The sequence below is a fragment of the Malaclemys terrapin genome, chromosome 7 (genome assembly GCF_027887155.1).
Source record: "Malaclemys terrapin pileata isolate rMalTer1 chromosome 7, rMalTer1.hap1, whole genome shotgun sequence".
Classification (NCBI taxonomy): domain Eukaryota; kingdom Metazoa; phylum Chordata; order Testudines; family Emydidae; genus Malaclemys; species Malaclemys terrapin.
The window spans coordinates 11,120,436-11,138,810 of record NC_071511.1 but is presented as its reverse complement, the minus strand read 5'-3'; the positions used below and the strand labels follow the sequence as shown (position 1 = coordinate 11,138,810).

The window sequence follows — 18,375 nt, the reverse complement described above, 5'->3', positions numbered from 1 at the left end:
TCTGAAACCAGTCAGTATTTATGCTTATTTTATATTAAACTCCACCTACTAACAATAAGCCAAGACAGCACACAGGTGACAGTAAGAGCTTAAGGACCATTAAACTCTGAATTTCCTAATGTATCGATTACAGAAGATGCATACCAAACATTAGGCTGAACCGCTGTTCAACTCAGCGTTCAATGGTCCTGAAAAATCTCATTTCCTTTACCTGCACTGAGGTGGCCCAGTGTTTCTAAGTTTGGCCACAGAATAATACATGCAAGGAAACTGCCAGACTTTTAAAAGGAATGTTTGTATCATATATCTCAATTGCAGACAGGAGATGCATCCATTGTGTCTAAATAATTAAATAGATTCCCATTGACAGCTAATAATGATAATGGGCCAGTCATTTTCAGTGAATAAAGCTGAAGTTGCCTGACTCCTAGAAATAAGGATATGACCAAGCTCCAGATCTGGACAAGTTCTTCCACGAGTGAGAAAGTTCTTGTTTTTAGTTTCTTTCAGAGATGCATCTCATTCTTTTGTACTGGACCCATGAAAGGCGAGTACAATATTTTGTACCTTTCTATAACTGGAGTCACAGTGCTGCACTTGCTTGGATCCCTGCAGCCAGTGCACTTCCTGAACTTTGAAAGTTTACATACAACAAAAAGTACCCAGTGATTCAGATAAAGAAATACACTTTTCAGCTAGTTTCATGTATCATCTACACCAGGTGAGAGCTGAATGCAGTTCTAAGTCAGTTTCCAAATTACTAAGTACTCCCTGCTGAAATGTTTAAATAGCCAGATGGCCTTTGTGTTGTGTATTGAGGAACCTTAGGCATAGATTTGATATCCAAATTTTTTATATCGATTTTTACCTTGCCCATCTAGACGAGCAGCAGATCCAAAAGGGATTAATTATTTAAATCCAACCTGTGCTCGGCTCTGTATGATATGCAAAAGACAGACCCTCCCCCTGAAGATCTTACAATCTAAAATAGAAAAAAAATTTACATTAGATAAACCAAAGAAGGGCATAACTGAAGGGTTTGGGTCTTACCACAAATTCAATTTGTGAAATAAGGAGCTATGTATCCCTTTTCGTTCTGTAAAGCTGAACTCATTTGTGTAGGCCCACTGGTTCTGGAATCATAAATGGACAATACTGAAGGTGAGAGCATGCCAAAGCACTCCATCAGAGCCATCACTCATTTAGACTTCTGTCCAAGAACCTGACCTACATTCCAAATTCTAATTCCAGTGCAGAGAAACTAAAGGGCCTTATTCCATCTTAAGCTTTACCCTAATATAGTATTAATATTTGAAACATGAACATATGCTATTGTTAGTTTTATGTTACAGCATAAGTGTCGCAGAAGCCAGGGCTAAGCTTTAATAGTGTTACATAGTATCCAGACATTTTAATTAAAAAAATTACTTAATAAGCAATGTAGCAATTATAGTTAGTGTGTCATCTTACACACCTTATATTCTGAACGTTGACTCAGTGTTTGTGGCCTTAAGTATGAAAGACTAACGCTAACTCAAAGCTAGAGTAGGACTACTCTAACTGGCTACTCCTTATAAGTGAGGGTGGCCAATAAATAAGATTGATTTTTTTTAAAAAGAGATGGCACAAGCTACATGCTTAATTCATGTATGTAAACACTAAAATAGCTTGTACACGATGTATGCAGTTGTGGTATTTGTAGATATTCATCTTTTTTTTTTTTAAATCAAGCCGGAAGTGTGGAGATATGAGTACATGTAATTACATGCATTTATAATGGTAGGAAACCGTTGTCTATGCAGTCATACACATTAGAGATCTGCCTATGCTTCTGCTTTGGAACCACTGAATACCAATTACTAGCATGTACAGAATGTTAGCAACGTGTGCACTTACCTGTGCTATTTTGTAATTAACTACTGTTTAAATGCAGATATATTTAAAAGCAATCAACACTTAATGTATGATGTATATTCAAACATGAGTTTACTTTAGTAATCACTCATTGCAAAAGAGCAACATTTGCTGATTTACAAGGGGATACATCTCAGTTATTCAAGCAAGTTTTTAAACAGTTCTGCAACACTAAACATTTGCTAAAATAAACATATCAAAAGGTCATAGGTGCTTAAAGAATAGGTTTATTGACAATATTTTCACAAATAAACATTCTAAAGAAAATTTCAGAAGTCTCTCAACTTAATTTTAAAATTTTGTTCTCATTGGTAAAATATTTCCAAAAAAAATTTCCAAAAACGAAAAAGGTAAGATGTTACGTCATTTTTGAAAAACTTTCCTAATTCCAACATTTTGGTTCAGTCCTTTTATTTTTATGATACATATCCAACCCTTCAGCACAATGAAAGAAAATAAGCTGTTAATGTTTGATTTCCGTTCTGTCTAGGGAACAAAAAAAAAATCCTTCTGATTAGTATTTTATTTTTTTAACAAGCCTCTCACCTGAATACATCCTGTCTGCTTTGAACTTGATGGGCAAGCAAAGTCAGTAAGTAGTACATTACCTTACAAATATACAAACTGAGCCAAATTATTCTGGTATTATTCAAAACCTGTATTTCCCCAAACGTATATATAAAGCATACCACATAGAACAAGAAACTGTTAGCATGCGTTTTTGGAGGTCATTTTTGTACTTCAGGAATCTGATCAACTAAAAAATGGGATCCTTTCATATTGTGATAAAAATGTACTCGAATGTTTTATAACATTAATATTTATTGCTTTATATGAATACTGTATTGAAAGCCCAAGCATTCAGTTTACACACAGAAATTATACAATTATATACCGTTTCACAATGGCAGTGAGCACTCATTACAATCTACAAAAATCTACTTTACAGAAATTTAAAAACTCTAAATATCAAAAAGATACAGTTGAAGAAACAGGTATAAATTTGGCAGCCAGTAATTGTGATTGGGAGGTTGCAGTTTGCATGTCTTTAAATATGGGAATTTGAAAACATTGTGAGTTTAAAGCAGTAGTTGTGCTTTGAGCTGGCTTGAAAAAAAAAATGTAACACTGGCTGTCAAAGTAGCATGTTCAAAAATATTTAGTTCACTTCCAAAATGTTATACAAATTATGGTGATTTCTATGCACCCCTAAAACGTTTAGTCATTTAGCTCAGGTACATAACTAAGGTAATATATTAATTCTTCCAATACAGTGGTGTATCATACCAATGACATTTGCCTACATTAGAATTTTGAAAGAAACTCCTCTGTAATATTCACAATGCTCGAGAAGAATTCAAAAGGCAAGTAGCTGTCCAATTTTTCTGAGATGTTATTAGATTTGCAAACATTCCACCTACAAAAGTTTAAGATCAAGTTTTGATTACTCCGTCCTCCACATAAAGCACATTTTCTCATAAATAAATGAAATCCTTTCACTCAGGCACCTCAGAAGTATATAAAAGTGTTGTAGTCTGAACAGTTTTCTTGGAATGTGTTTCACTTGGTGTTTCCAACAATGTTAAGATTTCCAGTGTTCCATATGGGCCAGATTTTATTTGGTTTATTCAGAGGCAAAAAACTGCCTTGAGAGGTGAACTCAGTCTTTTCCAATAGAAAAAGTGTACATTGTATTCATCTTTTGTAGAAACAGAAAAAATATAACATTTCCCCCCTTAGAACAGTGTGTGTGTGTATATATATGTGTGTGTGTAAAGTAACATTTTAAACACACAATTTAAGGTTCCATAGTATGTAGTCAAATAAAAGTCTGGAAACCAGCATGAAACCCTATAATTCACATGTTAATGTTGAAACTGTAACCAAAATATGTAATAACTGCTATAGCTGTCAGAGAAAGACAAGACAAAAAGCTTTCTTGCGTACATATAACTAAATGTGGTAATCTCCAAAAAGGTTGTCAAAATTATAATTATTACCTTCCAGTTTAAAAACTTTTATTCTAAATAAAAAAAACTATACACAAACCACTGATTTGACCAAACCAAAAAGTCAGCGGTAAGCAGGACCTGAAGGAGCTGGTATTCACAGTTCTTAACATGTACGACTCTTTCAGGGTTCAATCCATGGAGAAGTTTATTTTACAACCTGCTTCTCTTGTAAAACTAAAGGTCCACTTTATTACATAAAATTATTTATACAGTGTAAAACCAGAGCCTTATGGAAAATACTGCATCTAAGTGTATTTAAATTATTAGTCTTGCTCCATAGGTTCTTCTGCAGCTTCTGTGGCTTCATCGCTGTTTTCCATAGGGGTCTCTGATGAAGTTTCAGGAGTTTCACTGACATATGATCCTAATTCTTCAGTTTCACTGCAGTCAGCTCCCCTAATGACAGATCCACTATTTTCACTGTCTTCAGAACATAAAACCTTCTCTGCTTGAGACTGGTCAGATTCCTCCATTTGATTATTCTCCTCGGAGATCTCTTCATTCACAGTTAAGGATTCAGTGTCTTTTTCTTGATCTTTTCTTTCTGGAGAAACATCTCTTGGGGACATGAAGGACTCTGAAAGCATTTAATTCATGAATCAGTATTAACAGTACATTCTTTTTAAACAAGTCAACAATAGTATTAAGTTAGTTTGAATACCCAAACATTTACACTAGGAAACGGATTTATTTAGAATATAAAAATGCATTAATCTATTTTTCCTCCATAGAAAAGTGAGTTGATGTAAATTTTAAACTCTGAACCACCTTAAAAATACTAAAGTTACTAACTTCCACAAGTATCAGAGGGGTAGCCGTGTTAGTCTGAATCTGTAAAAAGCAACAGGGTCCTGTGGCACCTTTAAGACAAACAGAAGTAATACTTCTGTTAGTCTTAAAGGTGCCACAGGACCCTCTGTTGCTTTTAACTTCCACAACACCATATTATATACAGTGTTTACAATATAAACATGAATGTAGTCTGACACCATTAAACCTTGTGACTTTATACAGAGAAGCTTTTAAGCGATGAATGGGCTTTTCTTACTTCCCCACATTCCCATATCTTTTCCCAAGAGTAGCCAGTCTTCTTGATATGAGTTGTGAGAACACAAAATTGTTTTGAACACAATGTGGACATCACAATTCCACCCAGCAGGATATTTTACAAACTACATTGTGAACCTTGAATGTAGGGAATCAGAACGGAAGAGAGGAAGAATCTGCAGATACGTATTCGTGCCAGCCTCTTCTAGATACAATATGTATTTGTTTACTCTGCACTAGTGCCAGCTTCAGGGCCTTCTGGATAGTACTCAGCACTACAACTCACAAGGCTGTTAGGTTTCTGACTTGCTCCCCGGCACTGTTTGAGAGAGTTACAAATTGCTGTGTGATGCTCAGCTTTAAGGACAAGCATCACCTTACGTTCACTTCGCTGTAATTTAGGAATTACACTGACTGTCAAGTGTAGTCCTCACCCCAATCAGGCATCCTCAAGAGAAGGAAGGTCCCAAAGTAGATCTAGATACAACCTAGAGGATTCCCTGTCCCTAGAAAAACATTACACATTTGGATAAATCTGAAATACCTTCTTCCTCTTCCTCTGTACAATGCTGTCTGGTACAGCTAGTATCTTTTTCTTTATCCTGAGGTGTAGAAGATGTTTCAGACTCTTCTGCCATGACTGAAGAGACTTCACTGGAGGCAGTTTGGTTAGATGTCTCTCTTGCTTCCGCTTCTTTGTCAAATTTAAGTCTTTTTACCTCATGTCCCTCTGCTTCCACAGGGTCATCTTCAGGGTGCTTATTTTTTACAGGACTGCCTTGAGTACCTTCTGATTCAGATGCTGGTGATTCACTGTAAGATCCAAAGAAGTCATGTGTGAGTACCAAAAAACATTCCACATCTTGCCTCACTTCTTATACTGCTTATCTGAGATCAACATTATTTGCAAGGTATTCTCCAGGAGAGATCCTACACTGTAGAACTCAATCTGCTCATTATTGGCTAATGCCCAGATAGATTAAATTTTCAGGCATGAGGTAAAGACCATTCTTTTTTCCAGCATTTGGGAAGGAGCTGCATAATTGGGCTGATAAATGGTGGGTCTGGATTATGGTTTATTATAATTTGAGGAAAGGCTGATCTATAAAGTAACAAGCATTTATGATTTTAAATGTACTGTTTTTAGCGTACCATCCTGGCAGTAGTTAAATGTGGAAACTTAGGGATCCCCTCTTAACATTACTCACTTTTCAGTCACACTTTTTTACTAGATATCCACACAATCAGAAAAGAGCTGGACTACTATAAATGTATAAAAACTCAGCAGAGAAAGCTGAGGAACTTCTTCAACTAGACAATTCTATTGAAGAGAGTCATAGTCCAATACAAATCTTCACTTTGGATACATCAGGTCAATAAATAAAAAGTAGCAAGTACATATCTAATACAGCTGAGTATTTACCACAGTACTTTTGAAATGTCTTATTGAATAACTAATCCTTACCAAAAGGGACATTTTACTTTAAAAGTATTTACAATATTGTAAATGTGAAGCATGAGAATAATGAAACATTCAGTATGTATTACTCCGCCCAAACCTGTGGTTTTTTTCTTCCTTTTGCTGCAAGTTTGATTCTTTATTGTCCGTGCTGTCAGGCAAACCGTTTGTTGTCATAGGAGTTGACAAGGAAACCTTCGGTCGATTTACTGGTCTGGGAGTTCCAGGACCATTTATATTAGATCTAAAAAATACAATTCATTTTTTAATCTTTTTGATTAAACAATTAAAATATACTCTAGATTCAGAAATCCTGGAAAAGGAACATGCTAGAATATTTTAATTTTCAAAGCTGCATTATTTAGCCCAAAATCCAACATACATCCTATCAAGCAAAATCAGTAAAATTCACCTGTATATGAACTGGATTAAAAATGATTTTAAAGCATCAGTGGCATTCTGTAATACACTACTATGGCAGGGTGTCTGGGCCAGATGCTTCCAAAACCATAAGATTTCTTCATCCTATCACACCCCCACCCAAGCACATGTTGCCTCTTGAAACTGCTCAACTTACCTCTCTGAATAACCTGGTGAGTTTCCTGGAAACATAACACCATTCATCCTGTTTAAACTATTGGAATTATTTTTCCTACGAGAAATCAAAAATATTATACTTAGCAATTTAAGGTTCCTTAGTTCACAGAAGGAAATTTAAAAAAAAAAAAATCTTCTTGGTTAAAAGTAATTAGAGATTACTAGATTTGAATAACATATTCCTATACACTGGGTTTATTTTTACAACCAAATTGACTTCAATATCCATTAAGTGATTAAGTGCACTGTCATTTGCCTTTGCTCCTTATAACCCGAATATCTTCCTTGACATCCTCTAATTTCCTTTAAATAATAAAATAAAAGGCATAATTTATCTTCAATGTGACTATACCCATATTTAAAGTGAGGCGCATGCATAAGTGTTTGCTGGATTGGGGCTTTAGATTTTAAACTCTGCGGGCAGCAACCGTGTCTACTGGCTATGTTAAAATGTCATGCGTGACTATGGGATAGATGCAAAAGATAAAACCACCACCACCACGTTAGGCCTTCATTAAAGGTCAATTTCCCCATTACACCACACCCTTTGGAGAACAACACTCTCCACACAGAATAGATTCTGATCCAGCAAGAATGCCTTCAGATCCTACGCTCTCCGATCCCACTCAACATCCTTCAGGTTCTGACATGTGATGAGTGGGGTTTTCACATGCCTGTGTGACATGTGCCATGCTTAACTGTTATGACAGGGCACAGTACTGTCATTTTTATACTTAGTCCTGCCTCACTGCAGGGGACTGGACTACATGACCTAGTTCTACATTTCTATGATTCTACAGCCTCATCTTAAGATAATAGCATTGCAAGAGCTTGTTTCTGTGCTTTACCTACATTCTTCAAATTAGTATGGTGGGGGGGGGGGGGGGGAGGAGGGGAGAGACGGCTTCTCGTAGTTGGGAAAGTAGCTCCTGCAGGCCCAGGAAGACAGACTGAGGTAGAAGATAATTTGGCGCTTCCTCTTCTAGACAACTCAACTGCCTACAGCCACTTTTCTGAAGTCTGTTTTTCCTCTTTCATACAACTGTAGATTTTTGTTTTTTTTTTTTAATTACTCCCTTTCACTGCCCCGTCATTGACTCCAGATCCTGTACTTTACTTTGCAATCTTCCAGGCACTCACACTTAATCTAGTTTTATCTAAATAGATGGAACAGCACAAGATGTCATAGGAGCACTAAACTGCCTACTGTAGGACAACCCTGCTAGTAGTGGGATGGGTGATGTGGGAATCCTCTCTTGAAACGAGTTGTGGAAGGCAGGAATCTATATTCCCTTGGGTTCAGTTCCAATGAGATTCTAATATCTGAACCTTTCACTTTTGCGTCAATGTTTGTTTTTTAAAAGACGCAAACTAACCCCATCTTTGTGCCGCCACTAAGCATCACTTTGTATGCCAAGTTGCTGTTCAGAGCGTATTTTTGCAGAAGGAATTAATTTCTGAAGAGGAAAAGAGTTTATTACAAAGACTGACAAAACATTAGTATAAGAGTGGGGCTGATGCAATTCTAATACAGGCATTGTTTAATGCACTCATCTATGGTTTTGAATTAATAAACCGTGCTGTAAATTTTGTCTCAGAAGCTTGTTTTTCATCCCAAAGTTACCACACAGGTAGACCAGCAAGCAGTATATGTCTGCAGGACATCACCACTTTTGCCACACAATGTTTGTGAGATTTTGAAGGGCATTTGTTTAACCCATTGACATGGAAGTTGAATTTTTGTAGTGCATGTCTTATTGTTGGCAAGAGGATACACCATTATTGCCAGCAACAAGGAGAACACAAACAAAAAAAACCCCCCTCCTAATATAATCCCAAATCTTTAAGTAGTTGAAAGTAAATTTATGCTTACTCTGAAGATGGGTATACACAGCTGACAACCATGACATTCTGGAATACAAAAAAATGTAGTGAGAGTTTAGAAGCAGAAAAATGAAACATTTCTGATCCTGACAGAACTTGTAAACTTGAAGATTAACACATGACAACTGGATTTAAAAAACACTAGCTGATAAAAGTAATATTCTCTACAGAACTTTAAGTTAGCTTATTCTGAAGTCAAATACAACCTTGGAAGTAATTTTTACCTCCTAAAATCCTCAGTGGTAAAGGTGCTTTGCTACTGTGAAGACTACAAACCAAACAAGGCTTCCACCACACTGCAATTTCCAATATGCTACAGTAGAGGTCAAAGCAATTTAAGCCATTTTGGTGAGGTTTGTAACTTAAGATGTTTTGATTACATTAAGCTGATACTTCACATGGAACTGTGAAAATCCCAAGCTGCTGCCAGTGCTCTTTAACAGCAGTAGGTGAAGCAAAGCTATAATAGTTTTTACCCTATGTCATGTAATCACCAGCTGCTGGTTTATACTAGTACTCCCATCAGTCCTAGCCCAGGCAGGGTTTCACTAGTGCTACAGCAACAGTGAGCATTTCAGAAAAAACCTTAGTGTGAAAAAGGTATAAGACCTTTTATTTTATTTCAGAAAAATGACTGATTATTGTTTGAAAGATAGCTAATGCATCTACAAGATGACTATGCCAATGCAGTTTTTAGTATGCATTATAAGAATCAAACAACAGGGATTTCTGAATTAGCAATTAAAGATAACATGCAATGTTATATACTCCAGTATGCATGTTGGTTGGTTGCTACTAATTACAGCACAAAACATGGTCCAACAACATGAACCTGTCTCGACACAACATCAACACAGATAGAAAACTAATCAGTGCTTTCTGCTAACAAAGGTGTCAAATTACCAGAGGATTCAAGGTATGTGTCAGACTGCTCTTGATCCCCCATGATAAAAATCAGACTGTAAAATACACACTTTAAAATCTCTCTCTCTCTCTCTCTCTAGGCCAAGATTTGCAAACCTGAGTGCCTAAGTCTGTAACTCTCAGAATTTCAAGTACCTTCTGAACGTGAACACTGTAGCACTGTCTTAGCCTGAAAAAACTCTTAAGGGTGCTCTATTCATTTCAATGGGGTTTTAGTTTTAGATATCAGTGATGAAGAGCCACATTTTCTAACATCGTATTACTGCAATTGTACACAATATTGGTAATTGCATGCACAAAGGGCAGAAACAGTGGTGCAACTAAAGAAACGCATGTTTTTTCCTCTCACTGCTGAACACCTACATCAGCTTTACTAGATAAAAATTTGGTTACTAGATAAGGGCTATAATCTACCCTGAAACCAGCCACAAGCATCAGTGGCAGATCCACTATAGATCAGCAGCACTATGGGGCCCTAATTTGCGATCAATGACTTACACATGCCCTAAATATAACTGGGCCCTCCTAGGAGAACAACAATTTGACATCAATTCTGGAAGTAGTACTGCATGCTTTTGGAAAACACTCTATATAAATACTACAAAACAAGTTCTGTATGCACTGAATGAGGGTTTTAATGTGCTAACAAAATTAAAGATCTGAAAAACAAAAGCTAAAGGAGAGATTTTTGAGTTTGGTTCAAACCCACAAAGCGAGGAAGGAAGAACTGCCCAGACCTGATAACTTACATGGCTGCACCCATTGCATATGGCTCAGTTATTTAGTGGTGGGGGGCTCAGAACAGTGAGCGATATTAAATCCTATATATATTGCAATATTGGAGCACTACAAACTGATTAACAGAGACAGCCTTAATCCTGGCATTTATTTGCTTTTGGGTAAAAAACATTTTAGAATAGCTTTTTGCAGTTATCTTTTTAAAAAAATAACCATATTGGAGTTGCTATTATAGCCATAATGAAGCCAATAAAACGTTGGGAGTCATTTAAATAGGATATAGTGGGTAGTTACAATTTAGTTCCAATGCCTCTGAAAGAAAGACATACCTTTTCCACTCCTCTAAGAAACTTGTCTGTTCCTGTATAGTTCCTCCTTGGATCTGTCAGCAACTCACAAAGTCGCTGAATAGTAAAGGGGATACTGCAATGAAATACATATAGAAAAATGTAAATGGTACTTAATGGGCAAAAGGCTGCCAGGAAGCAACTGCATTATTGCTCTCCCCGCAGGCTGAAAAGGTTCAAACAGAGGAAGTAGAATTTGACTGAAAGAGCTTGTAGTAAACGGATAGATGGTTTCCTCTGCACTTGGAGGTAGGGGTATAAATCCCAGATCATGTCGACATAATCGCATTAGTTCTCATTGAGCTAGCATGCTAAAAATGGTAGTGCAGCCATAGTAGCATGGGCAGCCGTGGCATGGGGTAGCTGCCCCGAGTATGCACACGCTGTGGGTACGTACTTGGGGTAGATAGCCCATGTCACTGCTTGCCGCTTCCTACGCTACTGCATCTACACCACCATTTTTAGCCAGTAGCTCAATTAGTAGTGCAATGATGTCTATGCAAGCTGGGAATCACACTCTTCGCTCCAACTGCAGACATAGCTTTAATCTCCGATTTACATTTCTCATTTTGCATAAACACTTAGGAAACACAGCACACTTTTGGGCAATACATCCTCCACCAAAAAACTAACTAAAACCCAAAAGACATCATTCCAAAAAAAAAAAAAAATCACAATTCACTAAGCACACTGTATTCAATAATTAAGTTACATGTAGATTTCAATTCAAGAAATCAAAATCAGTCACAGTTTAAGATTACTTTTATTGGGTAAATTATGAGGGTAACAAAATATGTGAAACAGCAACAGTAAAAAATGCTTTAACACAATTAAAGATTCACACTCCTACACCAGGCAAAAATAAGTGATTCTCAAGACCTATTTTGATTTTACAGTTTATAGGAAATGCATTAAATTTTGTAAATAGTACAGCCAGTTAATAGTTCAGAAAAATATGGTATTTACATGTTCAGCTCTGCTGATATATACAAATAAAACAAAACAAGTGTGATTAGTTTTTCTGCTGCATTGAAATAGGACAGGGATATATACTCATATAATATTTTGTTCATACAATCTGTCCTCTGTCTAGCAATTTAGTAATTGATTTCACACAAACACTAGCAAGATCAACTGAAAATTTTCGTTTTAGCAACGCATAACAGGATCAAATATTTAAGTTTAGCTGATCTTACATGCACTTCCCGTAGCAATATTAATATACATTTACAGTAAATCTATTTTGTAACAAAATAATCAGCATCTAACAAAACTTTGTGATTTATGGTACAGGAATGCAATACTGCTTTTTAAGCATTCTAACTGAATTTGTCTGAGCTTGAAGTCATTACACTTGGAACACAAAGTGCTAAGTACAATGTGAAGAATAAGACTTCTATATTAGATATGTAGGAAATTTTTAAAAAATTACACCAAAACAGTTTATACGCAACACGATTCCATTCCTGCAGAGAACTGTTACAACTGTGTTACTCAGAAATTAGACTACTAATTGTTATAAAAAAATATAAACGAATCGAGTTTGCAATGGGTAAAGAGCATATTTTATGCCTACTTCATTAAATAAAAAACGGATCTTGTTCAAACATACACTGATCTGATTTTTCACCAAGAATATGCCATCTTAGTCAGGAGGAACCATTTTCAACCAGTGAGTGGTTACTGGCATTAATTCTGTTGGAAAGCCCTTAAGTGCCAATGTTTTTCCTATAAACAGAAATTGTACCAGACTAAATATCACCCATTTTAATGTGTTTTGCAGATTCTACCATGTGTTATGGTACAGTGGAAGGTATATAAACCATAATCTGAAACAACTAAGAGGTATGCTGTAAACAGAATCTAGGAGAAATCTTATGTTTGGCATGTTGTCAACATCTCTACCTCCAAATACCTCAGAGATGATGCATATCAACTGTACTGTGGATTAATCAATGTTTATCATCATACACCTAAACCATGACAGAATCTCATCTTTATTTCACTCCTGAAGAACAAAAAGACAGTCAGTCTGACAGGCTAATCTTTGTGGGTCAGTACATAGCTCCTTCAAATGGCAGAGAATTAAATGCATGTGAGGCTTGCGACAGGAGTGATAAAGCAAGAGGACAAGAATATTCCCAGAACAAACCTTCACTGTAAATTTCTTTTGTATCAAAAAAGTAAGTTGAAAGGTAGGAATTTAGTGAATGTTATGGCAGGCATATTTTACTTCTCCACCAGGTGTTTGACCCCTCATCTGCCTACCACTGACCAAAAGATATTTTGACTGTTTTTTCTAACTTGGTTCCCTACAAAGTTTGACTAAAATGAGCTTGTGTATTCCTTTCGGTTCAATTTACCCAATGAGAATGTCCTTGAGACTGTGAGGGTTCACTTCCTGTTAATACCGCTCAGAGCATCTTTGCTATGGATTAAGTTATACCTCGTGTTTCATCAAGTTTTGGCCAAGGTGTTTAATGACTTTACTCAGAGATGTCAAACCAGAAAACCTCTTCCATGCACAGATTTTTCAATTTGCTCCCCTTGTTGGTAGTTTCACTCACTCTCTCCCCCAATCTTGGTAAGTGTTCAGGAGGATTTAATTGATTTGTGAACTCACCCATATATGTGCTGCATATCTAAATCTGTGGATAGCTGCATAAAGATATAACTGCTGTTTATTTGTTGGGCACTTTTGGGGGGCTGTCGGGAGGGACAGGACAGTAGTATACTACCAAAGGCTGTAACAGCTAATCTTTAAACAGTAAATTTAAATTACCTGTCTGCTTAAACATCCATTTACTCAGACCTATAGTTTAAGTAGTAGCATATTAAAAAAAGTGAAAGTGTGTCAAATCTTGTTATTTTAATAGGTATTGGATGTTTGGAATACAATTTGAAAGACTAACATACATGAAGTATGTTTATAAAACTCAGTGGGATTCAGCTTACTTAGGTGATATCAAACCCCATACAATGTAAGATTTGCAGCTTCAAAGTAAATTGTAGGTTCTAATTTTTTATTTTAACCTATACTATAATCTGTGTTCTGGCCAACAGCAACACTGTTTCCTTTAAAGCGTCTATAAAACAGTGAACTTTGTTTAATGCATAGTAGATGGCACCAAGCATCAAAGTATGTGCTTTACAATAAACTGACATTGAGTTACTGTTTTTTGTTGACTTTAATTAGTCGACTTCCAGAGGCAACGACATCTCAGCTACAGTGAACTACGTAAAAGTCATATACAAGTACATATTATAGAAATTAAAGGTGTAGCTTTAAACCAATTTAATTAAAATAAGTGCAACTTTGTGCACAGACATTCAAACGAATTTAAGAGTGAGCGTACTGAGGAAGTTGCACCTACAGTACTAAATAGGTTTCTAAACTCTTAGTTAAATCCATGCACAAACTGCATGATAAGGCCAAAGATTGCTTCAAGTGACCAAAGGGATTAGGAATTCCATAATCAAGTGAAAATGATCAGAACTGCACTTCCCAGTGCCTTGGTCAGAGTGCTGTAAAGAGAGCCTGATCATGACAGCCATGTTATAGTGTGTTAAGCAAAAAGGACTGAAGACAAGATGTGGAGAAACTTCTTTAGTTGGTCACATGACTAAAGGTGAGCAAAGACAAAGTTTGTATATTCTAACATGAATATTTCTCTAAGGTACCTATGCAAAAAGTTCTCCTAACCCAATAATCACACCTGAGGACCAGTACCCATCCAAAAATATCAAAGATTAAGGAAGCTTACCTCTATTAAAAAAAACAAAAAACACCACACACCAGAGCATTGAAGTGGTGCTGAAAAGCCAGAAACTAACTCAGATTAGCAAGAGTGCAAGGAATAAATCTGAAAATTAGCCCTATTTGTACTACTGAAGAGTTTACTTCTTGTTGTAAAGAATTTTCCATGAGCCATACACCTCCAGTGGTTAGTTTTGGAAGTATTCACAATTTACTAGAAAAGGGGAAAAGGGACATGGGAAACTTCTTAAGTTTCTTAAATGTGGCAGGAGAATCTGGCCCTACCCCCATACAATCTCAGATGGATACAAACTGATATTTTGGGTTTAAACAAGCACTGCATTGTCACTATGCAGCCACCTGAAAGAAAAAGCACACTTATTCTATCTGTCAAAGTCATTTCAGCCAAAGTCACTGATTACCCAGAGAAGGCAATCATCTCTTAGTAACTGCTTTTGTATGATGTCTTCCTTTACCGATGAAGAGGAAAGATTAAATGTGCCCTTTTTCTTCCTATCTTATGCATCCTAGAAGCAAGGCCAGGAAAACCTGTTAGGTCAGGGTCACAGTAAGCATCCACATTTTCTGTTAGGCTACCCTGCAATGATCTGAATAAGAAGATACATGAACTAAAATGGTAAAAGGCCTGGAAATAACTGCTCTGGGGCAACTGGTGCTCTCTGGAGTCAAGATTTTCAAAGGAGTTCATTAAGTGACAGCAATGGTATAGATAAAATAGAGGCTCCATTATCTCAATGAGGGAGGAAAAAACCCTACATTCTTAAAAGAGAAATGGTGTCTGCAGGACAGCCTGACAGAGACAAGAACATACTGGTGGTGTAGTGGTGCTGTGATATGAAATCTTCATCTGATTGGTTGCTGCTGCCTGGTTGTCAGGAGCAGGAAAGGATAGCTCAACAATAGAGACTGATGAACCTGAGGACACAGAATTGAGTTTTATTTACGTTCTAGTGTCTAACGTCACATTACCAAAAATTCACATGTATTTTATGCAACAACTCTAGTAACTTACGTGTTTTTTTTTTTACTTTGCCAACAAACTTATAGTACATTGCTAAGGTCTTCATTGTCATGGGCTTTATCAGAATCATGGGCTTTATGGAGCAGGATACATAGACCATATTTTTAAGCCTTTGAACTGTATGTATTGCTGTTGTAATACAGGCCTGAGTGTAGAACTGGTCTTGAATTTGTTAAACTGAATCAGTTTAATTAACTGATAGTGATGAGCAAATCAGGTATCAGAGTGTACAAACCGCAGCTTGTCTGTGTTATATGTTGCTTTAGATACACACCATAGGACTGTGATTACTTAAGAAGTTTCAGAATCATAGCCTCATTATAACAAAGTTATATATGAGTTGCTACATGGATTATTTCATTCCTGGTTGTGAAAAGTTTTGAATTTTAGCATTTGTTTAAAGGCAATTATTATATGGCCACTGGTTTTTCCAACTGGTGACACTAGCTGGTTTCCACTTTTAAAGAACACATGAGGAAAGTGTTTGGAGTTCTTCCTTAGTGTAACAGTAACACTTTTTAAAAGTTTGCTTTGTCGTCACAGTATTTTAATAGTGTAAAAGGCTCAGACACCTAGAAGTTTTGTCATGTGTTGCCTTGGAACTATATGATGTGGTGGTTGCCTAGCTATTCATTTCCTCTGAGTGGTTTACGAGTTTAGGTAAGCTATGCAACATAAGCAAAAAACAGCTTTGAAATAATAGAACAAAAAGCCAAGACATTAGGACAAGTTTTTACTTCCTTAAAGCAGGCTACCATTAATACTAGCCAGCAGAATGTAAGAAATCATGTTACCATTTGTAGGTTTCATGGAGAAATTCTTGGCATCACACTTAAGTCAGATATTTGAATGTGAAAGTACCTGAAACTTTCAACATGCAAAAACATTTATTTCGATAGAGTCAATTCTGAAGCACAATCCATGTTTTATGTTTTAAATTATGTCAGTCTTAGGGAACTGTGATAAGAACCATTGATCTAAGTCCAGCATATGACTCTCAAGAGGCGTCATCACAGTCCTTTAAAGTTAGCATTCTCAGGGGTAACATGGAGGAAGGCTCCAACATGTCCATTTGCTGATAAGCTGAAAATACATCAGATAAGTGGTTGGTGCAAATGAACAGAACACTAACTGGATAATAAATTTGTGACTGAGTTTAAGCTCAAGAAAGTGCTATCAAGCCATTCCAAAGAAATAGCAAATAAGAGTAGACGCCCATGAAAAACAAGAGCTTTATTTAAATGAAACAAAAGTGAACTTCAGAAAAGTCCTTTTACAAAAGCAATAAACAGCAAGAAAGAATACACTTTGTAGTCTGGAGAAAAACAAGTTATCTTTCAAATGCTAAAAGTATACTTTAAACTACAGATTCAGATTTGTAGGTGAAAAACACAACCATGTGTTTACTGGTTGTTAACCAGTCATAGTAGATACACTGTCTCTTTGTTGTACTGTTTGTCACAGAATTCATTGTTCTCAATGAGCTGCCAAACTGCCACATGCAAGTTAAGGGGACAAACACGGAATGGTTACAGTTCATAAAAACCTAAGCACCTAAAAATGGGTTAAAATAAATCTGACTTTTAGTACCGATTTCTATCAACATGCCGCTTTATGTTTTGAACTATATGAACAATTTCCATTAAAGAAAAAGTTAATCACAGATTTTAAAACAACTGAAGACACTAACAAATGTCACAAGATATTAGAGTAATCATTAAAAGACAGATTTCGGACTTTGGGTTTTTAAAAGATCACAATAAAATACGTTTAAATTGATAGGTACCGATTTATTTGTAGCTGAAGTTGTCTATGGCAAGCGTTGAGCAGAATAAACATGTGGAAGTAAATCACAGTAAGCCTGGAAGGGACCTCAAGAGGTCATATATGAAGGATGATACATTGCCTAGTCTTGAGAAAAAAAAATTATTCAAAAACAAATAAGATTTGGTTAAAAATTACATACCCATTAAATCCGGTGACGATTTTCAGGATTCGTTCCTTCATCTCCTCAAAGGGAATATATTCCACATTGGGATTAGGGGGGCCTCTTGGTTCAGGTGCAGAGGTTCTGAAGTCATCCATCACTTTTTCCAGTTTGAAAATAAAATAGCCTTTAAACTGAGACCACTGAATCCTAAATTCAAGGGGGGAAAAAAAAAAAAAAAAAAAAAACACAAGTGACTTAAGATGCATGAAAAATATCCATTTTCAGAGTAACAGCCGTGTTAGTCTGTATCCGCAAAAAGAAGAACAGGAGTACTTGTGGCACCTTAGAGACTAACAAATTTATTGGAGCATAAGCTTTCGTGGACTACAGCCCACTTCTTCGGATGCATATAGAATGAAACATATAATGAGGAGATATATATACACAAACATACAGAGAGCATAAACAGGTGGGAGTTGTCTTACCAACTCTGAGAGGCCAATTAATTAAGAGAAAAAAAACTTTTGAAGTGATAATCAAGCTAGCCGTGATAAGAAGTGTGAGAGTACTTACAAGGGGAGATAGAGTCAACGTTTGTAATGGCTCAGCCATAAGGACTGGGAATGGCTGAGCCATTACAAACGTTGACTCTATCTCCCCTTGTAAGTACTCTCACACTTCTTATCACACTGTCTGTACTCGGCTAGCTTGATTATCACTTCAA

The 18,375-nt window shown here is 36.4% G+C and overlaps 1 protein-coding gene and 1 non-coding gene across 3 annotated transcripts in view; one reads left to right on the top strand and one right to left on the bottom strand.

The window, feature by feature from the left end:
• Positions 1-2,125: 2,125 nt before the first annotated feature.
• Positions 2,126-18,375, bottom strand: part of PPP4R2 (protein phosphatase 4 regulatory subunit 2) — a 41,789-nt gene continuing 25,539 nt past the window's right edge. For both annotated transcript variants that reach the window (XM_054034331.1, XM_054034330.1), the window contains 7 exons: positions 17,688-17,858; positions 10,905-10,998; positions 8,903-8,940; positions 7,010-7,084; positions 6,533-6,676; positions 5,518-5,786; positions 2,126-4,503 (listed from right to left, as the gene is read on the bottom strand). In XM_054034331.1, the coding sequence (XP_053890306.1) occupies positions 4,190-4,503; positions 5,518-5,786; positions 6,533-6,676; positions 7,010-7,084; positions 8,903-8,940; positions 10,905-10,998; positions 17,688-17,858 (1,105 nt within the window). In that variant the 3' untranslated portion in view covers positions 2,126-4,189. The remainder of the gene's footprint in view (positions 4,504-5,517; positions 5,787-6,532; positions 6,677-7,009; positions 7,085-8,902; positions 8,941-10,904; positions 10,999-17,687; positions 17,859-18,375) is intronic.
• LOC128841389 (small nucleolar RNA U13) lies at positions 7,661-7,754 on the top strand. The gene has a single exon (XR_008445830.1). It is a non-coding gene; the product is annotated as a small nucleolar RNA U13 (small nucleolar RNA).